The 25,948-nt window shown below is 40.3% G+C and overlaps 1 protein-coding gene across 20 annotated transcripts in view; it reads right to left on the bottom strand.

The window, feature by feature from the left end:
• Positions 1-25,948, bottom strand: part of LOC123774611 (eukaryotic translation initiation factor 4E transporter) — a 177,153-nt gene that overhangs the window by 50,655 nt on the left and 100,550 nt on the right. For 18 of the 20 annotated variants that reach the window (XR_011222652.1, XM_069303922.1, XM_069303921.1 and 15 more), the window contains 7 exons: positions 25,213-25,287; positions 24,793-24,895; positions 19,584-19,873; positions 16,572-16,704; positions 15,891-16,063; positions 6,214-6,346; positions 770-921 (listed from right to left, as the gene is read on the bottom strand). Coding sequence is in view for 19 of the 20 variants with exons in the window: in XM_069303922.1 (XP_069160023.1) it covers positions 770-921; positions 6,214-6,346; positions 15,891-16,063; positions 16,572-16,704; positions 19,584-19,873; positions 24,793-24,895; positions 25,213-25,287 (1,059 nt within the window). In the remaining variant the exon portion in view is untranslated. The remainder of the gene's footprint in view (positions 1-769; positions 922-6,213; positions 6,347-15,890; positions 16,064-16,571; positions 16,705-19,583; positions 19,874-24,792; positions 24,896-25,212; positions 25,288-25,948) is intronic. The other 2 variants (XM_069303926.1, XM_069303931.1) reach the window with 1 other exon arrangement.

Genomic DNA, 25,948 nt, shown 5'->3' with positions numbered 1-25,948 from the left:
GCCCAAGACTTCAACACAGCAGCGAAAGCTGCAAACGTCCGAACAGCACGGGCACAAGGATAAACCGCAGGCTGGAAGACATAAAAACTCTGCGGACGACCTGGGAGACCCGAGCCCTGAAACAGGGAACGAGGGGAACCGGATCAACCCAAAGCTCATCCCCAGACATGGTACGCAGGTAACAGCAAAAAAGCGCAACCGGACAACACAGGACGCACCACCGGCCAAACCAATCAAGCATCAATAACCCAAGGACCCCTTCGGAAAGCAGCCGTCTCGACTGCCGCCAGAAGGACGGACAAAGGCTGCAAACATACAAACCTACCACCAATACCAAAGAGCAGAAACCTGAACCGAAGGGGCTACCACAAACTGAGGAGAAGATAGGAGGGCACCCTGATCAAGGACCAGGACAGCTCAGGCGACGCATGAGCAGGCCGGAGGTGAAACAAAACACGAGAAAGCGTACGGAACGGGGCAGATGCGACGTCTACCCCGAACGCAAGACGAAGCAGCTCAACCAGCGCCGCACAAAACAAGGCGACGGTAAGAAACATCAAATAACTGTAGTCCTGAAAACCCAAGAAAGGACAAGACATCCCGATCCGAAAGAGAAGACGACCTATGAAGAGCAAGAAAAAGGTGCATAGAAACACCAGGAACATCATACTGTTCAATTTGTATGTTTGTTTCAATGAATGAAATCACGAAACAAATTGTTTCAATTTCATACAAACAATTTGTCTTGAACAAGTACTAAATGACTAACCTCTCTGGCTTTCTCCAACTCTTGTTTTATTAATGCCTTCTGCATAATATTTTGTGTATGAGCGACTAGTTCTTGGTGGGAAGGGGGTCTGCGAGGGCCTCCTCCAACATTATTCACACTCAGGTTATTACCCAATGACCCACCAGTAAACACTGCAAAAGAGAACTTTAATACTTAATACTCTACATATTGTTATAAGTTATATATCAAAAGTCTTCAGACCAAACAAAAAAAATAGCCCTTACTATGGCACATCTGTTTCCCACTTCATTACATGCATACCTACTAATCACTAATTGATCCTTTATCAGAATATATAAGCCAATAAATCAAATAAATTAAATAATTTAAGTAAACAAACATACATCATCAATCATTGAAGGTGAAGGAAATACCCAATTTATGCTTTTAGTGTATTAAAAACCAAATTTACAGATGTAACCCACATCCTTTCACAAAGGTACTATATACAATGTTCAGCATAGACATTGCATACACCTGCTTGATACCCGTTTAATGGGGTTCTGGGAGTTGTTCTACTCCCCAAGCCCAGCCCGAGGCCAGGCTTGACTTCTGAAAGCTTGGTCCACCAGGCTGTTGCTTGGAGCAGCCCACAGGCCACCATATCCACCACCGCCCGGTTGGTCCAGCACTCCTTGAAAAAACTATCTAGTTTTCTCTTGAAGGTGTCTATGGTTGTTCTGGCAATATTTCTTATATAGTGTACTTGCTGGGAGGATGTTGAACAACTGTGTACTCTGAAGTTTATACAGTATTCTGATTGTGCCAATGACACCCCTGCTCTTCTTCGCTGGTTCTATTCTGCATTTTCTTTCTTATCGTTCACTCGATGGGATCCCTGGATTTGAACATTTTCATTATCCATCCTATCATTTTTCTGGCTGATGCAATATTTGCGTCAAAAGTAAAAGTTTTGCATACAAGTTAAATCGTCAGACATCATTATTTCCAAATACTTTACATGCTGCTTTCATAATATGGGCACATTTGATTGTGTTTTGTACCCTGTATTATATTTAACCCTTAAATGGCGCATGGCTATATACCATTTGACACCCACAGGCGCATATATACAGTATATATGAAAAAAAAAATCTTTTTTCTTCCTAACCTGTTAATTTGTGTTCACTGATCATGGGAAAAATAATGAAAAGATCGTAAGTGGCATATATTGCCCGCTATAGGGCAGGGAAGTCTGGCAAAAAACAGGCGCTGACTCAGCGTGCGTCCCAGGCGGTCTGTTGCTCACCAGCTGTCAGGCCGGAGTTGCCACAATGAGATAATTACCTAATTATTTCAATGTCTCATAATTACCTAATTATTTCAATGTCTCTGATTTTTTGTATATTTTTCTTTGCTGTAATATTATTCAATAGTGTGTAGTGTGATATATTTATATAATAAAATGAGTGAATCATCGCTATACTCAAAAATATGGTGTGCATATTGTTGATTCAATTATGTTCATCAAACAGTGAACAAATGCTTTGTCGGTTATTACACTATATACACAGGTTATATATAAGTATCTGCATGTTTTGATCACCATAATGAACCACTAAGATGCTATTATGAGTCAAAAAGTAAAAGTTTTTTTTTAAATGGCATCTGTTTACAAGAGCCCTGATGAAGGTGTGGTGAACCCCGTTTATTCGCGGGCCGTTTAAATCTTGCGTAGTACTCCAAAATATCATATGATGAGATGTGCAATTTACTACAAGTCGGTCAAAGCATCATATGATGCGATGCACAATTTAAGGGTTAAGGTCCTCATTTTTACCGTACCTGAGTACATGGAATTTATCACAGTTAAATATGTTATTTTCTGCTGCCCAGTCAAAAACTTTATTAATATATATCTGCTTGTAGTAGTTTTTGAATGTCTTCAGCAGAAGTAATTTTCATGCCGATTTTAGTGTTACAGTATCTTCAGACGATGATACAAAGCTGTGACTTATTTTTGTCTATTTCTGATATGAGAATATGGAAAAGCATTGGTGCAAGGACTGTACCCAGAGGTACAGAGTTTTTAACAGTGTTTGGAATATTTTATATGGCTGATAATTACTCTGTGTTCTGTTCGACAGAAAATCGAGTATCCACCTTCCTACTTTACCAGTTATTCTAATTGACCTCATTTTGTATGCTATCACTCCATGGTCACATTTCTCGAATGCCTTTGCAAAATCCGTGTATACCACATCTGCATTCTGTTCCTTCTAATGCCTCAGTGACTGTCGTAGTAGTTAAGTAACTGTGAGAGGCATGATCTTCCCACTCTAAATCCATGTTGGTCTCGGTTGTGGAGGTCATTGGTCTCCATGAAACTGGTGACCTGACTCCTGATCACTCTCTCAAATACTTTTATTATGTAGGGCATTATTGCAGCTGGTCTGCAATTCTTTGCCAATGATTTGCTCCCTCCCTTGTGTAGAGGAGCTATGTCTGCTGATTTAAGCACATCTGGTATCTTCCCCATGTCCAAGCTCTTCCTCCACACTATACGAGCGCTTGTGTTACTGGCACTCTGCATTTCTTTATAAATACTGAATTCCACGAGTCTGGACCCGGGGCCGAGTGCATGGGTATGTTGTCAATTTCTCTTTCAAAATATGCCACGCTCGTGTTGGTATCAGTTATATTTATAGCGGTTTGGATATCATGCATAAAGAAGTTGTCCGGATCTTCCACTTTCATGCCGTTTATTGACTGCTAAACATGTCCTCATACTACTTTTTTAGGATTTCACGTATTTGTCATCCTCAGTGTATAAACCTTCACTCGTATGAATAGGTCCAATACTGGTAGTGGTTTTTGCTTATGATTTTGCGCATTTGAAGAAATATTATGGGTTTTTCCTTATTTCTTGAAATGCTTCCTGTTCTAGTTGCCTTTCTTCAATCTGATATGAATGCTTCAGTCTCTGCTCTATTTCTTCAATCTCCCCGTTTCAATTTTTCCATCTTTGTAGGGAAAGTCGTGTCTGCCTAAGCATTTCCGTTATTTTCATCCTTCTTTTGAAATGTCATCTGTGTTCTCTTTCTGCTTTGGATCTCTCTCTGGCTTTCCTTAAAGGAACATGTTTCAGACTTTATATTCTTCAGAAGTCAGTTTTTCTATTCCCTGTGTAGGATTTTTACTAATGTACTTTGAACAGTTTCCCATTGAATGTTTATAAGTTCCCTGTTTATTTACTCCCAGTCCATCCTTTTATTATTAAAATTGAATTTACCCCTCTTGCTTTATTATTGTTTTAGGTCTATTCTGAGTATTGATGGTTTGAATACAATTCTGAGTATTGATGAGTACTCATGATTGTACTGAGTATTCTGAATATTCTGAATAATGATGGTTTGCCCTTCAATGAGCTTGTGATCCGAGTATGTGGTATCCAAGATAAAGTCCCTGATTATGTCGTCATTGTTTGCAAAGACCAGATCTGGAATAATATTTTCGTTCCTGCTTGAGTCTGATATCTGCTGGTTGAGTGAAAATTTGTCACAGAATCTAAGTAGTGTGGTTGGTTGTGTCCAGATAGATTTCCTGGTATAATATTATTGTTTGTTATTCTCCATCTTAGACTAGGCAGGCTGAAATCACCTAGGAAAATATTATCAGGTATTGGGTTTGCCAAATTATCAAGGTTATTCTCTATTTTGTAAATCTCCTCTGTGAATTCCTCAGCCGTTCCATCTGGCAGTTTGAATATTAGAATAATAAGTTTATTTTCTCAATTTTTACTCCCAGTACCTCTACCACCTCATTTGTAGAGTTAACACTTTCGCACCCCTGGGCATGCGCGTCGCAAACTTTGATGTTATGTCCCCCGGCAGTGCGGGCAAGCGAGCGGCAACACCAAAATGTGTATACTGTACTCATTTAAATTTTCTCACCTTAATTCTCGTATGTCATTTGTTTTGGTATCAATGTGTTCGCAATAGAATTCCCTACGGGGTATATGCATATAATGTCCAAAAGCCTGGCGTGACTCCTCACAGCAAAGCCTAAAGTCAGCAAAAGTTACCCATGAGCACACAAAATCAGTAAAATGTGTACAGTATACTCGTTTCAGTTTTCTCACCTTAATTCTTGCACTACTGTACATCGATTGTTTTGGTATCATTGTATTCACAATTAAATTCCCTGTAGGTGTATACACACATAATGTCCAAAAGCCCGGCGTGACTCCCCACAGCAAAGCCTAAAGTTACCCGTGAATGAGCACCAATTCGCACACTGCAGCCTAGTGTGTATACTCGTTCAGTTTGATAACATCAATTTTCGTGTTACGTCTTTCATTTTGGTATCAAATTGTTCGCAATATAAAGGCGAGTATTTTAAAACTAGTCAGGAAATAATAGAGCAATAACTGGAATTTTAACAAATATTTAAATTTTGGACACTCATCATCACAAAATTATTTATATCTTTCCAGTGTTCTGACATCAATTTTCGTGTTACATCTTTCATTTTGGCATCAAATTGTTCGCAACCTAAAGGCGTGCATTTTAACAGTATTGCAAACTTTGGACCTGACTTTCGTCCATTTTTTTTCTCTTGAATCCAAACTTTGGACCTGACTTGCGTCCACTACAAAATATTTGTATAAAATGAATTTTTTATCCGATCGACCTCGGGATAGTATCAAAATAAGCGCCTTTAGAATGCACACAATTTGATATCAAAATGAAAGATATAACATGAAACTTGATGTCCGAGCACTTGAATGATTATAAATAGGTTTTTGATCAAAATATTAAAATATTTGGTAAAATTCTATTTATTGTCCTATTGCACAACGGTCAGATCTGCGAGCTGGTGCACGCACGACAGTCAGATCGGCGAGCTGGTGCACGCACGACGGTCAATTTAAATTTTTTTAATTTGAGATAAAACTCTCAAATTATATCAAATCTAACCTAACCTAACATATTGTAATCTAACTTATCCTAACAAACCAGTCATTCATGTTCTTAATAAAATAATATTAATTTTAATAAACCATTTAAAAAATTGTATTTAAAAATAACTCTGCCTGTTAGGCAAATTAGGTGTTGCATACTAGGCCAAGTAGTGCAGTCCTGGCTACTAATTATGACATACATATAATGTGTATGTATACATGCATGAGGAGCCGGTCGGCCGAGCGGACAGCACGCTGGACTTGTGATCCTGTGGTCCTGGGTTCGATCCCAGGCGCCGGCGAGAAACAATGGGCAGAGTTTCTTTCACCCTATGCCCCTGTTACCTAGCAGTAAAATAGGTACCTGGGTGTTAGTCAGCTGTCACGGGCTGCTTCCTGGGGGTGGAGGCCTGGTCGAGGACCGGGCCGCGGGGACACTAAAAAAAAGCCCCGAAATCATCTCAAGATAACCTCAAGAAGATGCAAGTCTCAAGCAAAAACCTGAGTACAAGAAACTTACTTAGAGGAGAGAGACGAGATTGTTGCTGCAGAATATGAGGGTTGAGCATATTGGAAGCATCAGGATTAGGAGAGGCCACACGAGGAGACAGAGACGCACTCCCCCCAAGAGAGAGGCCTCCACTCACTACTGCCTAAAAAATAATATATTTATTTTTAAGTAACGTATAAGTATTTTAAGTATTAGTAAAGAATTTACTAATCTAAATGCAGTACACTATGTGATATGGCTTTAATTAAATTAGCAACATGATTTGGACCATGCAAAACTATTAATCCTTACACTATCACATAGCAGTGCAGATCTCTCGTTAAACACGATATTAATATTAATTTCTTGGTATGCATGAGATGTGTCACACATTTTCAGTGTACAAAAGTACACTAAGGCTAGGATTATAAAATGTTGTCCTAGCCTACTTAAAACCTGTGGCTATAACATACTCTGATAATCACTAATTGAAAGTAATCACAAAGATCTTTCATGTTTCCTCGTCAATAAGTTTGGTACTTTAGATACATAAAAACTTCAAAAACATTAAAGAAGGCTCTTAATATTTAACCCCTAATGGCCAGTTTGAAAACAATAAATAAATAAATGCATATATGAAAACACTTCAGTTGGTTCTCTCTAAAATGAATATTTCATCTTGTTTACAAACCATTGTATCTAAAAACAGTAAAGCTTCATTGATTCCCCTTTCAATAGTGAATTTAATGGCAGGAACAAAGTTTGAGTTACAAAAAATCATCAAGGTTAAGGAAATCCAGCCAAAGACATGGAATGTCAACATATCAATGATACTGAGGGTAAAAGGCGAGAGAAGAATGGTACGATCAACATCATAATCGAGTAAAACTATCCAGAAAGTTCAGGTAAAGCTAAATAAACTATCTTCACGACAAAAGCTGAAAGCATATGAAGTCATATTTTGTTGAATTAGGCAAACTAGTATCTTGTATACCAGCAGCAGGGACTAGAATCCTGTCCCCACCTCAGACAGCAAAGCTGAATGTCATGTTAAAGGTTGAGCTTTGACCTTTACCTCAGTGTAGTAAATTGAGGTAAAGGTCAAAAGAGCCATAAAAACTCAAAATATTCACAAAGAAATCTTTGCGTTAAATACTAAACTCAAAACTATCCATTAACACTTTCACGTTCTGGGCATGCGCACGCCAGATTACCCTCAAGGTGGCCTGGGTGTTTCCCGTGAGCATGCGGAAACACTGAAATGTGTATACTCTCTTCAGTTTTATCACCTCAATTTTTGTTGTATGTCATTCATTTTGGTATCAAAAAGGTCGCAATAGAATTCCCTACAGGAGTATATGCATATAAGGTCCAAAAACCCAGCATGTCACCCACACCATACCCAGAAATTGGCCAAGCGTTGCCCATGAGCGCACAAGAGCAATAAAACGTGTATACCCTTTTCACTTTTGTCACCTCAATTCTCGTGCTATGTCCTGCATTTTAGTATCGGTTTGTTCGCAATAGAATTCCTTACAGGGATATATGCATACAAGGTCCAAAGCCTGGCAAGCCCCACCTGCAGCAAAGCCAAAAGTCGGCTAAGCATTATCCATGAGCGAGCACCCATTGGCACACCCTCTCACAAATGTATTTACTCTTTTCAAGTTTCTCAACTCAATTTTCATCTCAGTTTGCAATAGAATGGGAAGACGTTGGCACACACTTTAAAACCAATCCCATAAAGAAAGGATAAAAAACTATAATTTTTAACATTTGAATTTTAGACGTCACCTGCGTCCCAAAAGCTCAGGTCTCCCAGGCCGTCCGCAGAGTTTTTAAGTCTTCCAGCCTGCGGTCTGTCCTTGTGCCCGTGCTGTTCGGATGTTTGCAGCTTTTGCTGCTGTGTTGGTGACGTCTAGGGCTCATTTCGGGCGCAGGGATTTGAGGGTCGCACAAGTTCTTGGCCGCCCATTCTTTATGCGAGTCTGCTCCTGTGCGTTCTTGTTGCCTTGGGTCGCAGGTTGCAGCCTGTTGTCTCTGCTTCGCGTTGCGGAGTTTGTGGCAGCCGCCTCCTGGGTCAGCCCTTTCTTTTCCTTCTCTTTGGGTATGAAGCTCCAGGGAGCCGTATGGGCTCCCCACAGAAAACCAGCGTTGAATGTAATGAAACGCCATTTTCTGGGTGGGGGGCTCTCTGGCAACCCTCCCTTCCACCGGTTGGCGTTTTTTTCGCGTTGGTTGAAGCTTAGCTTCCAAACTGATGCTGGGCAGCCAGCGCGATAGGTCCAGGGCTCCTGTCTCGGGGCAGGGAGGGCTGCACAGACGATCGGCGCGGCAGTAAAGTGTGATGTTTGCTTGTTTCCTTGGGATTGTAGGGAGTTTCTACCTCTCTGTTCGTTTTTTTGTTTTAGTAATTTACCATGTGGGGTTTGTTTTGTTATGCCTACCTTCCTGGGTGCCTAACCCCGGTCAATGGCAGATAAGAAAAACCCCAACCACAAGGGGGTTTTCCAGGGCCATTGCTCCCTGAAACCTCTCTGAAGGGGCCAGGATCTGGCACTGGTCCCTGGTAGGTCTGAACTCCTTAGTTAATGTCCCGGTCTAATATAACATACATTAGCCCGATAAGCTGCAGGGAGCTATAGGGGCTCCCCACAGAAAAGTGTTCATTTTTGTTCCATGATCAAGGAAAAAATAACAAAAAAAATCGTAGGTGGCATATTTTAGCTGCAATAGGGTAGAGAAGTCTGGCAAAAAAAGGGGTGTTGACAGAGCCTTCGCCAGACGAGGTCTACTCTGCTCGAGCTGTCAGGTGGCAGTTACCACAAATATATTACCTAATTATTTCAATGTGTGATTTTTTCTTATTTTTTTTTGGCAGTAATATTATTCAATACAGTGAATTGTGATATATTTATATAATAAAATGTGTGAACCATCACTGTACTCAAATTTATGGTGTGCATATTAGCGATTCAATTATGTTCATAAAACAATCAACAAATAGTTTTGCTGTTATTACACTATATATATAAGTATCTGCATGTTTTGCTCACCATAACAAACCACTAAGTTGGTATTGTGAGTCAAAATGCAACGAGGAGTGACCGCCACACACCAGCCAGCCACTCGCTGCCACTCCCTCCCTCCCTCAACACCTCACTCGCCCTCATTTTCCTCCCACAATACTGTTTTTGCATTTATTCACTATACACAGATGTTAAGTATTTACACGTTTTGTTCACCATAACTGTACATCTAAGCTTGTATGGTGAGTAAAGGCACAAAGACATAGCTACACACACAGTCAGCTGGTGGCGGCCACCCTCAAGGCCAGACGCACTAAAATTTCTCCTCCAACAATACTGTTTGTGGTGTTATTACGCTATATACACACATTAGATACAAGTATTTACCCGTTTTATTCACCATACCTGTACAAATAAGCTGGTATGGTGCCCAAAGACCATAGTGGCCACCAGTAAACGACATGGTAAGTCGTGCAGACGACACACCTCCCTCACCAAAATGGCAGCTTCCAACCTACTCCTATTGCTGTTATTACACTCTACACACACGTTATATATAAGTACCTACATTTGTGTTCACCATAGCGAACCACTAAGCTGGTATGGTGAGTGCAGTCAATAAAAGGTGGCCACACACAGTCAGAAGACGACACCACCGCCCTCCTTCCCTCCCACAGCATTACTCCTCCCTCCATGGAGTACAGCGCTAAATATCACCACAATCCTGCTATTATCAGAATCCTGGTCAATTTTATCATAGTTAGGGGTCTTCTGTAATACTATCATCGCTAAATAATAGCATGAACATATATATTATGGCATTTGTAGGCGATGCTGTGGTCACAAGCTGAACAGCGGTGCTGTGAGCTCATGCTGCGTGCGTCAGCCTTGGTAGCTAGCTCAATACTGAAGCTCTCACACCCATGAATGTTGGCCTGGATTTTTTTTCTAGGTGGCATCAGGTAACTATCGGTCGTGGCTGCACTATAGCTGCCCCTATCCCAGGCGGGGCATTTAAATTATAGCGCTTGACACGAAATCATATATATATGACATGGGCGGTTTTGGTTTTGTCACTGAAAGCATATATATATATATATTTGTGCGGTTTAAGGGTTAATGTCCTACAGGACATGATCACTTTTTCCCAAGGGAGGAAGGTACTGGATGGCAAATAGTGTATTTCTTCTTCTTTCCTGGTGAATATTAGATCCAGTACTGATAGAACATCCCCTTCCCTCATTCTTGTGGCCTGCTTGCCGTGTTGATACATGAATGTCTCCAGAACGAGGTTTACAAATCTGCCTATCCAAATGTCCTCTGTTCTTGCTTCGTAGGCCTCCCAGTCTATTGCTTTAAAGTTGAAGTCCCCCAGTACCAACAGTCGTGATTCATCTTTATCTGCTTGTACTATTTCTCATCACCATTATGTTGCCCTCTCATTTGTCCTCAAGTTCTTCCTTTGTCCATATGTTGCTTGCTGGTGGACTGTAGGCATTTAAAATTACCAGTTTATCATCCTGATTCCAGACCTGCAGTGCCATATCAATATCTCGAAGGTTATCAAGTACTAACTCTTACCTTTAGGTGTTCTTTCACCAGCACAACTACTACTCCCCCCTTCCTAGTTTTCCCTGTCACATCTCCAAACCGAGTAACTCCATTGGGAATACAACCTCACTTAAAATATTTTCTTCAAGTTTCACCTCTGTTAATGCAACAATATCTGGGACCTTAAGCTGTGTGTTATACTAAGCCTAGGAAAATTTAGGTCTGTTTTTTAGCTTCATTTATTTTAAAAATTCCTTACTAGTCAGTATACTATCATCTAAATGTTAAGTACTGTACATACGAATTTGTAACTTCCAACGACCGTCACAATAGTTACTATCAAAACAGGAGGATGGGTTGTATATACCGTATACTTGATTCTTTCTCATGAAACCAAAAAAAAGACTATTCAAAGATATTTGTAAAACATTGGAATTAAATTTTTTGTTATTTTTATACCGTTTAACTTTTCTTAAAGGTTCGAGTAACCATGCTTACGATTTAAAGCTACAGTATATATCAAAGAAATACAAATTTAATAACTATGTTCAGGAGTTAGCTTGATTTGGGCCCTTTAACGTGCAGACAAAGTGAATAACTTAAGTCCAAGAACACCCAAATGGACAAAGGCATTTGGAAATGCAATTAGGAGCCAAAAAGGCATAAACCAAGACAAGAGTGTGGAAATAACACTTTCCTCACCTTAAAGTCATGACCCTCTGGAAGAGATTAACCTTAAAGCAGGTAAACTAAAAACTAAGGTCATACTAGGACACTTCCAAAGTTCTGACCACCTCTCACCTGAGACCAGAGGAACACACTGCTCAACTCTCAACCGGAGACCTGACACTGAATCTGGAGAGACTGCCAGGAAGAACCATCGAATGCTAAAAGGCAGGTTACAGTCACTAGAATCGCCTAGGTGGTGGGTTGATCTTTGCTTCCAACCCTTATGAGCAAACAAGTTGGTCTGAAATATTGTTTACCCCAGTGGGTGGGTGGAGAAAGTCAGAAGAGCTCTTGTGTATCCAGAGCAGCCCAATGGTGTCAGTAGCTAAAGCTGAGGGAAGCCACTGAGTCAATCAAGAAAAAAGGTTAAACTAATTTTCATTATTTTTCCATCTAAAATATTCTTTATTAAAAAAATATTTATGGATTATTTTAATGTTTATATTTGTATTCTATGCCTTGGGAAAACTTTGCTTAGAATATCATGTTAATGAATTTTAAAATTACATATTGAATGATAAATGGTTTTTCTTATTGTACTACACGTAATTACCGTAAGAGCTTGGTGTTCTGAACAATAACCCAATTTAATATGGTTTAAGAGTTTTCTCAACTTTCTGACTACTAGTAATAGGAATTCAGGTTAAAGGGTTATGCACACAGTTTTCAAGTAAACGACCGAAGTAACTGGGTAAACAGCAAGAGTTTACATGTGGAAATATAAATTATGTAGGTTGCAATAAAAAAAAAAAAATTGCCGATTTTTTAAATTTTTGGACGTTCCTGGCACGAAATTTGGTTAATTCGAATGGAGGTAGGTCCCTTATGATTCTGATTACTGAGCAGACCGTATATAGACAAAGGGTTAAGTATCTACAGTATTAGACAAAAGGTGATGTTTGCTTTCTGGGAATGAGGAACCTCATTCCAGAAATTACAAACTACTACTTTATTAGTAAAACAATAATTCAGTGAACAAATGGGTCAGTAATGCACTGGATGTTTTTGTGTATGACTAGGAATTGATCCAAAGTATTCCTAGTCATTGTCTGTTCCCACTCATTATAATATTGGTAAAATATTTCATACCAATTTCTCAATAGCCTACCATTATGAGATAGCTTTAAATTTGTTGACCAAACCACACTAAAAACTGAACAGACGATGACATTTCGTTGTGGTCGAAATCGACTTAACAATGGTCCAGGACGGACTGAAAAGTCATCGTCTCTAATTTCTAGTGTGTGGTTTGTCAACACTTTTCAGCCATGTTATTGTGACTTCATCTGAATAGCTTTAATTAATCAACCTCTCTTTTTTTCTGTTTCAATTTTTTTTTCTCCACAGGCTAGTACAGGAACAGACTGCTACCGACTTCTGTCAGCAGACAAAGCTTTCCCTTCCCACTATTTTCCCTGGAACATGACCCGCAAATTACAACCAGGTACCCAATTACTGCTATGTGAACAGAGGCGAACAGTGATGGACTGGCACCTAGTCAATCATCCATGGCCAGGACTTGAAACCAGATCCAATCCCTCTCAAATTATATCTTTTCCCTTCTTAAGTGGCCCCTAACTTACACTTTGCCTGGCCAATAACGCATAATGCGTCCAGATATGAATATACTCAGTCCAGGCGAGGACATACACTGCATCCTAAATATTAGTTAAAAATCAATTTTTCCCCCCCGTCACTATTGGACCCGTTTTAAAAGTGCACCAACATTTTTCCATTTTCTGTGATGTACCATATGGCATCATGGCACCGCCACCCACACTGTAGGCCTATTGATAGTGTGTTCATGCTCGTGACCGCTGCGGCTTCCCCTTGCTCAAAAACGTGTGCCCGTTTTGGTTATCTTTCCTCAGCTATATATTTATTAGTGTCTTTATAAACATTATATTTATTCCAAGATTGATAGTAATCAAGGATAGAGCCAGTCCATGACAATAGTAGGGAAAGAAACACGTCTGAGGTAAAAGCTCAGTAGTGTTCGCCAAAAGTACAGAACAGCAAAACACACACACAACAAAATTCAAGGCTTCAATAGACGAATTTTCTGATCTTGATTTTGAAAGTGCCGAAAGTGACAGTGCTGTAGATAGTGAGGCGATTGGAACAAGCGGCAGGTGAGGATGAAACTGAAAGTGAGGGGAGTGGTGGTGGTGGTGGTGGTGATTATACAGCCACCCGTGCAGGCCTTGCTATTAGAACTCGTACCGCACGTACCCCATGCACAAGTTTTGGTGAAGCCTGGTCTACTGACACCACCACCATTTGTAGACAGTTTTACTGGAACATCAGGCTTAACTGTACCAGTACCAAACACCCCTCTGGAATTTTTACAGTTACTACATTTATTATGCGAGATTGGCTGAAATATATGGTGTATGAAACCAACGTGTATTCATCACAAAACATGTCCAATGCTTCTAACAACACAATAAGTGGGATGAAGTGTGTAAAACAGCTTGACATATTTGGGACTGACAATGTTGATGACCATTGTGAAGATGCCAGAAATGACTATGCACTGGCAAACAGCTAAATTGTGGCAAGTACCTTCGTTCAATACATTTATAACTGCGAAACGATATGTAACGATTGCAAAGTATTTTCATACTTATAACAAAAATGACATTCCCAAAGACAATCAAGACAGACTAATAAAAGTTAGAACAATAATGAAATATCTAACAAATGCAAAACATTATACATTCCTCAGAAAAATCTGTGTTTAGATGAAGGTACAATGTCATGGAGGGGCCATCTAGCTTTCAAGGTTTATAATCCAAATAAACCTGAAAAGTATTGAGTAAAACTGTACATGCTGCCTGAATCGCATTCTGGTTACATCTATGATTTTGAAGTGTATGCAAGAATTGGGAAGACAACAATTAAAACAGTTATGGGGTTGATTGAACCACTGAAGAACAAAGGTTACCATTTATATATATATGGATAACTACTATAATGTATTTCAACTTTGTGAGAAGCTGCTTGATCAAAGTGTATACACCTGTGGTACTCTCAGATTGCAGCGTGGTACACCAAAAGATCTTCAGTTACAGGCAAAGGGTAAACTGCCAGTAGATAAAACTGTATTCAGACGTAAGCACAATACTTTTATAATCTTGTGGAAAGATAAGGGAGTTGTTTCACTCATGACAACTTGCCACAATGCAGATACACAAGTGGAACGAAGGAAACGAGTACGCAAATGTGACGGAACATCTTCAGTGCAACAGGTCATTGTGAACAAACCAAGGGCAATCTGTGCCTACAATAACTACATGAGAGGAGTTGATCACTTCAACCAAATGATCAAATCATTTCACACGGAAATGTCACAAGTGGAGGAAGAAAATCGCAGTCTACTTTCTGCAAACGGCTATCCATAATGCTTTTGTGTTATACAAGTACTACACAACTGATAAAAAGAAACTCTCATTGCTCCAGTTCCACGAACTAATAATTTGGTCGCTGTTGAACCGAGTATAAGAAGTGACCTTTCCAAAATGTCATCATCATACATGCTAGTTATGTACAAGATGATGAGAGTAAATCTACTGGCGACAACGTTGCATCCCCCCTGACCATCAGGTGTGAGGCGGCCACTGTTCCCTTCTTCACCTCGAGAAAGGTCTGAAGTGTCATATCTGCTACAAGTCTGGTAAAAGGAAGGACATCAAGTATAAGTGCAAGTCGTGTGGTGTGGCACTGTGTGTTGCACCATGCTCTGGCTTGTACCATCGCACGAGGACATACTGGGTGGATAAGCAGTAATGCTTGCTTACCATCCACTCCACCTATAAAACATGAGTTGAGAAACTTCAGAAAACATTTTTGCTTGAGCAGATGTAGTGGTTAAACCTAATGCTCAACTCATGCTCTACGAACTTCATTAGGTGGTAAGTACAGACATGTTTATTCATTTTTTTATACATGTGATATTGTGTTACGAACACATATGTGATGGAAGCAAGACAAAAACAAATGATATAGAGTAACAAATAATGTCGGGAACAAATAACTAGTATAAATAATGATAAAAAGCCAGTTTTTTCACATGACTGTACTTTATTCTTATGGTATTGGTAATGTTGAAATGTTGTTTCATTTGTCCTTATATACATACATCCCTTTAGAGCGTTCTATTGTGAACAAATTGATACCAAAATGAACGACTTAACACGCAAATTGAGGTGATAAAACTGAAAAGAGTACACACATTTTAGTGTGTGACTTTGCCTGACCCAGCCTCGCGTGCTGGGTCAGGAAAGAGTTAAAGTAAATAGCTTTTGACATTTCTAGTCATCATCCATTGATAAATTTTTCCCCAATTCTACTTTGTTCAAGCAGACTGGTGTTAAAAGAACCTTGAAGACATCTTACCTGAGGAGTTGGAGATGGAGTAAGGGTGGTGCGATGTGGAATAAGGGGCTGTGAATGCTGTCCCTTTAGAAACTTGAGGACTGTAGAAATTGCATCTCGTTGAGCAGGTGTTACTGACCCACTCTTTAACTGGTTTAACAACTGACCAGCAGTCACATGCCCATTAGCCACTCCTGAATCCACAAATTAATAAATAAAATTATTTTCTAGTAACCTTAAAGCAATTTAAAATGCATGCACAGAACAGTGATGAGCAATTAGATACAATACTTTGGATTACATTGATCACTGAATAATAATGTTCTTAGACAACAGTAACCGTCACTTCTAATAATTCATGTAACTACATGGACGACCACTGAAACTAAGGTAGTTGATCTCTGATCTGGCAGACATTTCTGCAACACAAACAATATTTAGATTAATCTCTCAATAAGTATTGAATCTAGAGACTATAATGTGGTGTATGTAATTTTGATACTTTAACTTGTTTTGTAATTCATACAGCCTAAACAAAATACTTAAATCAATCTAATTTCACACACAAACCAATAAATACAGTTTAGGCTTAAGTGTCCAAGGGTTGAGGATATTAACCTAAAAAGATATTTTTGGTCCCCAGATTTAATGAGAGAGAAGAGGGTATATTAATATAGTGTGAGATACACAAGATGAACTTACCCTGCAACAGACTCTGCACATCTGGCCTCAAGATAGCATCACGCAGAACCGTGTCTGGAGGTTGTGGTGAAGGAGTAACACTCATACGACCAAGACCACCCATAAGTTGTTTAATTGGGTCAAGTTGCTGTTGCTATTAAATTTAAGAAATTTTAACGCATTAAAACAATTTAAAATTTAGTCAAAACAACACACTTATATGAAATAAAACTACTGTAATCTTTAATATATAATTCAACATGCAATCAGGGTAATCCCCCCTCTGATCCCTCTAGCCTCTGGTTAGGGTGATCTGCTTGGTTTTAAAGGGTGCTTCTTAGACTTCATAAATCCTCATTTATTGAGTCATTCTTTGGTTTATTTAATCTTCGTCGTTTGGTAAAGGCAGATTATGGCTGCTACTGAATTTACTGTGCTTGCCATTCAATAAACAGGCACCAGTTACCGAGTTTGTTGTGGCAGAATTTTGCCCCAAGTCGATGCTTTCCATGACGTTTTCATACAGTGACTGTGGGAATGTACCAGTGTTTCCCTGTCAATATTAAATGTTAATGAACAATAATTTAATGCTACAATAGCCAACTATCACATGTGCACCACTAACTATTAATGCAAATACAGTACTGGAATTACACTGCATATTGAACAATATTGATCTTTTTAGAGGGAAAGGTGGTTACACAACTTTCCAGTGAGAGGGAATATTTTTAAATGTACAGCATAGTACAAATATTTCTGTACAGTATTCTTTATTACCATCATCATCATCATCTGTTCATATTCAGTTCTGGGAGCCACTTAGTAGCATGTCTTTGCACCTTTTCCAGTTTGTTGATGTGCTTCTTAAGATATGGGCAGCATATCTTAAGGAAATCTTAAGAAGCATATCTTAAGAAGCACATCAACAAACTGGAAAAGGTGCAAAGACATACTACTAAGTGGCTCCCAGAACTGAAGGGCGAGAGCTACGAGGAGAGGTTAGAGAGGTGTGTCGGTGTGTGTGTGTAATTACCTAAGTGTAATTACTTAATTGTAGTAATTACTTAATTGTAGTTTTGCCTCACCGAGGCAAAACGTTTAAATGAGAGCAGGAATGAAGAAATCAATTCTTTTTTCTACAAAGTGATAGGGGTAGGCAAACCAATAAAGTGGTACATAAAGGCAAACCAACAAAAGGATTAGAGAGAGTGGGAGTGAAGAATAAGGAGAGGGGGAACAAGTTCCTGAAAATTGCATACACCAACATAGATGGAGTGTGATCAAAGATACTGGAGTTAAGTGATGTAATACAGCTGCAGACACCAGACATTGTTGCACTCGGAGACAAAACTTGAAGATGATATTTTAAATGGTCATATTCCCAAGAGGCTACTCGGTCTGGAGACGGGACAGAAAAATTAGGAAAGGCGGTGGCGTTGCTGTGCTGGTGAAAGAACACCTAAAGATAAATAAAATAATAATTGCCAATCCCCGAGAAGTTTACATAATAGCACTAGAGATATGCAATCAGGATGATAAACTAACGATCATAAATGCATATAGTCCACCACCAAGCAACACATGGACAAAGGAGGAGCTAGATAATATACGAGAGGGTCTTATAACAATAATGAGAGAAATTATAGTCAAAGCTGATAAAGGTAGATCACGACTGTTGGTAGTCGGGGACTTCAACTTAAATCCACAGACTGGGAGGCATATGAAGCTAGAACGGATGATTTTCGATTTGTAGATTCGTAAACCTTATCCTAGAAACATTCATGTTTCAACATGTTACACAAGCTATGAGGATGAGGGAAGGGGATGTTCCCTCCATACTGGATTTGATATTTACCAGGAAAGAGGAAGAGATATTTGACATTCAGTACCTCCCTCCCTCAGGTAAAAGTGACGATGTCTTATTGGGAATACAGTATGCTATGCTTTATAATTTGGAAGAAAATGAGGTTGAAGCAGTTGAAAAGCCTGATTTCAGGAAAGGTCATTATGGGGAACTCAGACATTTGTTTAAAGAAATTGACTGGAAAAACTTGCTGTTAGGGCAAAGTAAATGAGATGTATGTCAAGTTTTGTGAAATATGTAGTTTCAAAGCGTTATATGACAGTGTTGGGAAGATGGGACACCACGAGCGTAGCTCTCATCCTGTAACTACAATTAAGTAATTACACTTAGGTAATTACACACACACACACACCAACACACCTCTCTAACCTCTCCTTGTAGCTCTTGCCCTTCAGTTCTGGGAGCCAGTTACTAGTATGTCTTTGCACCTTTTCCAGTTTGTTGATGTGCTTCTAAAGATATGGGCACCACACAACCGCTGCATATTCTAGCTTTGGCCTAAACTTTGGTGTGTGTGTGTGTGTGTGTGTTTGTGTGTTTGTTTTTAAGGAGTAATTACAGAATAACCTATGGGGTGGACTTAAAAGGGTTCTAGGTTAGGGGGTTAATATGTTAGTACAATACTATGTCATGTGAAACAGTTAGGGTTCAATGTGTAGACTAGTTAAATATCCAGGGTATAAACCAATTAGGATCTAGAAAATGACCACATTCAATGGCAACCTGGTTAGTGTAGCCGGGTAAGGATAAAGATATCTTTTCCCTATATTTTTGGAAGTAGACAATTAGATACTTATGTACTTGTTAAGTCTATTTTATGTAATAAATAGTCAAATGCACTTGAGCTGCTGTACCCTATCCTTGTGCTTCATACATGTGTCATGAACTAAACAAAACATCCAGAAACAAGGGGGAGGAATAGACCGATTATAATACCTCAAGACATTAAATTACTTATCTAATGAATTGAATATGCCAAATGAGGGTGTAATTTGGGTACAACATTCTGTATGACAAGTCCTGCTGTATTGAATAGGATCTGCTCCCATACAGGTCAATATTCAGAGTTTCCACTGTATGTTGTACCTATACATTGATTTTAAAGCAATGTAACTCCTCACAAATTAAGAGCTGCCTGTATTCTTGATGAGTAAACACAAAAACCCCACCTGTTGCAGTAGCTGCTGCTGTCTCTTTTGTTGCTGCTGCTGCTGCTGCTGTTGCTGCTGCTGCTGCTGCTGCTGCTGCTGAACTTGTAGTAATTTCATTATGACATCTTGAGTAGATGGTCCTTGGCCTGGGATCTGAGACATGTTGGGTGGGGGTTGGTAATGTGTCACCATGCTTGGGGGTGGTATGTTGAGGTTAGGCACAGCAGGAGGGGGCATGTTGCGGGGTTGATGCGATGGCTGGTTCTGTTGATGCTGTCCAGGACTGCCGCCACTACCTTTCATAAGCACTGGAAAGAATGTATGTACATCAACTTTAATTAATGTTTATTATTTTACTTTTGCACATAAATATCAACATAAATTTGCATAATGTTTGCATGTCTTAACCTGCTTGAAGGGGGGTTCTCGAAGTTCTTCTACTCCCCAAGCCCGGCCTGAGGCCAGGCTTGACTTGTGAATTTGGTCCACTAAGCTGTTGCTTGGAGCAGCATGCAGGCCCACATATCCACCACAGCCCGGTTGGTCTGGCAATCCTTGGAGAAAATGATCTAGTTTTCTCTTGAAGATGTCCACGGTTGTTCCAGCAATATTTCTCATTTTCGCTGGGAGGATGTTGAACAACCGTGGACCTCTGATGTTTATACAGTGTTCTCTGTTTGTGCCTATGGCACCCTTGCTCTTCACTGGTTCTATTCTGCATCTTCTTCCATATCGTTCACTCCAGTATGTTGTTATTTTACTGTGTAGATTTAGTACCTGGCCTTCCAGCTGCTTCTACATGTATATTATTTGATATCTCTCTTGTCTTTTTTCTAATGAGTACATTTGGAGAGCTTTGAGACAATCCCAATAATTTAGGAGCTTTATTGAGTATGTTCTCTGTATTCCCTCTATTTCAGCAATCTCTCCTGCTCTGAAGGGGGAAAGCGAGTAATGAGCAGTATTCAAGATGGGACAGTACAAGTGATTTGTATAGTACAACCATTGTAATGGGATCCCTGGATTTGAAAGTTCTCGTAATCCATCCGATCATTTTTCTGGCTGACACAATATTTGCTTTGCTATGCTCCCTAAACGTTAGGTCATCAGACATCATTATTCCCAAATCCTTTACATGCTGCTTTCCTACTATGGGCACATTTGATTATGTTTTGTACCCTGTATTATGTTTAAGGTCCTCAATTTTAACTGTACCTGAGTACCTGGAATTTATCACTGTTAAACATCGTCTTATTTTCTGCTGCCCAGTCAAAAACTTTATTAATATGGGGAGCAGAGAGGTAGTCTGGGTGAAGTGTGGGTTACACCCTCTGTGTCATCTGGTAATGTACCTGCCTGAAGTTTTTCAATGTCTTCAGCAGAGTTAATTTTCATGCTGATTTTTGTGTCATCTGCAAAGGATGATACAAAGCTGTGACTTGTATTTTTGTCTATATCTGATATGAGAATACGGAAAAGCAGTGGTGCAAGGACTGTACCCAACATGGGAAATGTGTGTGTATATATGTATATATGACATGCACATAACACAGTGTCTTCGGAGAGTACGGATGTTCTACTGCCATAATACAATGTATGTGTTCATTATACATAGGATTGGCACGAAAAAACAAATAAAATGTATTTGGAATTGTGCGCAAAAAATAAACAAAAATATATTCGCTGCAACTCGCGCATCCTGCCCTGGGCGACCAGGGAATGATGACGTCACGCGCGAACTTACGGACCCCATAGCAGCCAAAGTACGTACAATTTCGACCTTCTCTTACTATACCCATACTCAGGGAAGGGTTTGACACTTTCAAAACAAAATATCAGCGTTGAATGTAATGAAACGCCATTTTCTGGGTGAGTCCCGGAGGCTCCCCGGAGCTTACTAGGCTGATATGCTAATGTCAGACTTTGGCATTAGTCATGTATATGGAGTTCTATGGGCCTACCGGGGACCACGAGCCAGAACCTGGCCTCCTCAGTAGAGGCAAGGGGAGCAATGGCCTATAGAAACCCCCATGTGGTTGGAAGCATTCTTTATCTGCCATCAACCGGGTTAGGCACCCAGAAAGGTTAGCGTCCTGAAACAAACCCCTAATCTGGTGAAACTTGCTACCACAAGCCAAACAAGAGGTTAGAACTCCCCTAAAATAAATGAGCAAACAATCATGACGTCACACGTCGCTGCGCCGCTGTCTGCGCAGCTCCCCCCTCCTTGGGAGGGAGAGGGGGAGAGCCCCAGATCCATCGCACTGGCTATCCAACTCCAGTTCTGAGGCAGAGTGTCAAAAAACGTGAAAAAAACGCCGACCGGAGGGAGGGAGGGATGCCGGGGAGCCTCCAGGACTCACCCAGAAAATGGCATTTCATTACATTCAGTGCTGGTTTTCTGGGGGAAGGGGGGGGGGGAGCCCCTTCGGCTCCCCGGAGCTAACTCCACACAGAGAAAAGTAGAGGGTCCTACCCAGGAGGTGGTCACCGCACACTCCTCAACTCTAAGTCGAGACAACTGGCTGCAACTGCCGATCCAAAGTGACACAGGCCCGTCTAGGCCCAGGAATGCGCACAAGATAACGAGCAGCCAGGACCCTGCTCGACCTCCAAAAACCTCGTGCCCGAACGACAGTCCAGGATATGTTGCCAAATACAGAGGAAAGAGCCGCGAATTTGCGAACATGGACACGGGGAGCACTCACATAGTCAGCATAAGACTGGGTAAGCAAACCACAAACAAGCAACAAAACTCGCAGGGCTCCGGGTCGAAGGTGCCACCGACTCCACAAGCAGCAGACAGAGGCAAAATAGTGAGTCACCCAGAGACAAGGGGACAGAGCAACCCTCGAACTCGCACAAAGCGAGGGGGGACCCCGGGCTCACATCCATTGGAACCATGCGTCCCCATGGGGATTCCCAGGGTCCTGAGCGTTTACTTGTAGAGGACTCGCGCTGAGGTAAACCCAGGCAGGTTACTGCTAACCGGCGCCCAAAACTACCAAACAACCTTCTAAGAACTGAAGCCCCGGGATGTGTACACTCACAGGGACCTAGCAGGGGGAACCACCAGAAGAAGGAAGAGTACTCAGTGCACAGGGGGGCAAGAACAAAGGCAGACCCCCCCCCCCCCCAAAAAAAAAAAAAACTGCAAGAGGACAATGTACCCAGGTGGAACTATGAGCCGGTTGCCATGACAAGCTACACAGTACCCTGCCCCCCTACCCCAAGGCAAACAAGGGAGACAGAACACCCGAGCACACAAGGGGCGGCCGAAAACCAAGCAGTAAACGGCCTAGCAGGGGCAAAACCCAAGGAACTTGAGGAAGGGAACCCCAAGCCCCAAGGGCAGTACTTACAGGGCACCTAGGAAAGGAAACCCTAGGCGCATGCAGCCCGAGTACTGAAGAAACACTCCCGGCTCATGCAATAACTAGAAGAGACACCACACACTAGGTACAGTTCTGAAACAACCACCGGAGCCAGAGCACACTACCTCAGCCTTTAGCATCAGCCGCCTTAGAACTGGGGGTAGATAGCCAGAGCGATGGGTCTGGAGCTCCCCCTTCCCTCCTCCCAGGGAGGGGGGAGCTGCACGGACAGCGGCGCAACAACGTCATGATTGTTTGCTCGTTTGTTTTAGGGTAGTTCTATCCACTTGTTCGGCATGTGGTAGCAATTTTCACCAGAACAGTGGTTTGTTTTGGGACGCTTACCTTTCTGGGTGCCTAACCCGGTCGATGGCAAACATAGGATGCTTCCAACCACACGGGGGGTTTCTATAGGCCATTGCTCCCCTTGCCTCTTCTGAGGGGGCCAGATTCTGGCTCATGGTCCCCCGTAGGCCCATAGAACTCCATACACATGACTGATGCCAAAGTCTGACATTAGCATATCAGCCTAGTAAGCTCCAGGGAGCCAAAGGGGCTCTCCCCAAAAAAAATTTTTTTCCAGAGAATTTATTTACTGCACACTGGGGGTGTCATATTTGGAAGCCAAGTACTTGAGGGGTTAAAGCAAGTCTTACGCTTCTCTCACAATGGTCTTTATGTTTCTCTAGTGAGAGTTTACTATCCAAAACCACCCCTAGATCTCATTCTTTATTAGATTTCTTCAATTCCTTTCCACATAATTTGCAAGATGTGTGTGGTCTATTTTCTCCGAGTCCACGTTCTATAACATGGCATTCACATTGAATTCCATAAGCCTTATGTTGCTCCAAACACTAATTTTATCTAGATCAAATCTAGGTAGTGTGTGTATTTATAATATTATGTATGTATTTATATATAAGTATGAACTCATGTGCCACTAAAGAACTATGACCCAACCAGGGTTCAAACTTGTACTACCAGGGCTCAAATCACATTCACAGTACTATAAGCTATAGCCCCTGGGATTATAGTGGCCATAGTCTTAGTCCCTATAATCCCAAATGTTTCTTGCAATTTAAGTGAATAAATTTTGCACGTACAAACGATTTGAATACCCGTATCATTGTAATTTAGGCTACTCTATCTAGAGTCTTTCTAAAATATATCCTCATCTGCAAACCAATACAAAACAGGCAACACACAACCACAAGAATATGCTGCTTTTAGGGATCACGTAGTAATTGTTGCAGGGTTCATTCTGGTGACCAAGAAATCATTCTTCCTCTGCAATGTTGTGGATATATTTACTAATTAAATATAGATACTGTATGTTTATCATTTTTATATTACTAAATGAGAAATGGTTAAAATGTTTGTCTAAAGATCATCATTTGAGTTTCTGATCACTTGCTGCTTACCGAAACTTTGGGTACGGCCAGTTTTACAGTAATATTTAAGTGGGTTTTGAATGTACTGCATTTATTTCAGTGTGCAGGCGATGAGTCACAATAACGTGCTAAAGTGTATGTTGACCAGACCACACACTAGAAGGTGAAGGGACGACGACGTTTCAGTCCGTCCTGGACCATTCTCAAGTCGATTGACTTGAGAATGGTCCAGGATGGACCGAAACTTCGTCATCCCTTCACGTTCTAGTGTGTGGTCTGGTCAACTTCATTTCAGTGTTACTGGAATTTAACTGACTGACTGACTGGAATTACTGCATAGATTAATGTTCTCTCTTTCACTCACAGCAAAACGTTTGGAAAAACTTCAATCATACACAGGGCAACATGACTACTGTCAGTCACACTGATGAAATAAAGGCATTAGGCCAGTAAGAGACTTACTAGCAATGAGATCATTTTCTGTAGGGGCATTAGGTAGAGCTGGCTGAACTGACAGAGGGGATGGCTTCACCACACCACTGTCTTTCATTCCACCATTCAACAACTGAAATTAATTACAAAATTTGTTTAGAAATCTGCTTCACATAATTTGTTAAGTACAGATGACAAGATAAATTATATTGGGAAATACATATACTTCAGTGTAAAGCAATCAACATTTGATAAGATTTCCTAGATAAATATTATAATTGGGTCATGTATCATAATTCATAATAAATAATACTGCAAGACTTAAAAAGAGCAGCAGAAGAAAGAATTGTCTAACACACACAAAATAGATCTTCAAATTTGGAAAATATAAGCAGTAAAATCAAAACACAAAACCCATAATAAAGGGTGAGGGATGCACTGACAGTTTACCTTCATCAAAACATCCTTGGCTGAATTCCTGTGTTCGGGTTTGCTGATGCCCTGAGTAGAAGTAACCTTTGAGAGCTGAAAGAACATCCATCCATCACAGAATCTGACACTAATGCAACTACTCAAGCAGCCTTACAAAGCCTAATTAATGCCATGCCAATTCAAACTTGCACATTTCGTCAATAGCACTGTGATTGCACTGATAATGTAATTTAACACTAGACATTTGTTAATGGGTAAAATCTAAGACCTTTTATTGGTGTTCATGAAATAGAGAGAAAACCTTTTCATATTTAGTTGTGTGCACTACAATTTGCCATAAATATGTATTAATAGAAACCCTGGTATAGATACTTTGTGAACATAATAGTTGATCATGTTCAATCATTATAAAACACATCACATTGCACAAGACAAAGATGCCATCAACAGCTTTACTAGATAAACTATAAAATGTTTGCAATTTCTTGTTTTTCATAGCACAAGGGAAGCCAAACTTTTTAGCTTCATCTTAAAGCTTTATTTTTTTAAAGATCATCCTACTACATATACAGTATACAATTTCACTGATTAAAGTTCTCAAAATACTGGTCTGTTATTCTTTTAATTTTTTATCATTTTTGTTTGTGAAACTTTAATCAGATTAATCTAAAACAAGTCACTGAAAAATATGTACAAGTTATTAATGTCAGAATAAAATATTCTGATATAAATATTTTTTACACACACACACACA

The sequence above is a fragment of the Procambarus clarkii genome, chromosome 51 (assembly GCF_040958095.1).
Source record: "Procambarus clarkii isolate CNS0578487 chromosome 51, FALCON_Pclarkii_2.0, whole genome shotgun sequence".
In the NCBI taxonomy this organism is placed as follows: Eukaryota; Metazoa; Arthropoda; class Malacostraca; order Decapoda; family Cambaridae; genus Procambarus; species Procambarus clarkii.
The sequence above is the reverse complement of the archived record's forward strand: the minus strand, read 5'-3'. Positions and strand labels throughout refer to the sequence as shown.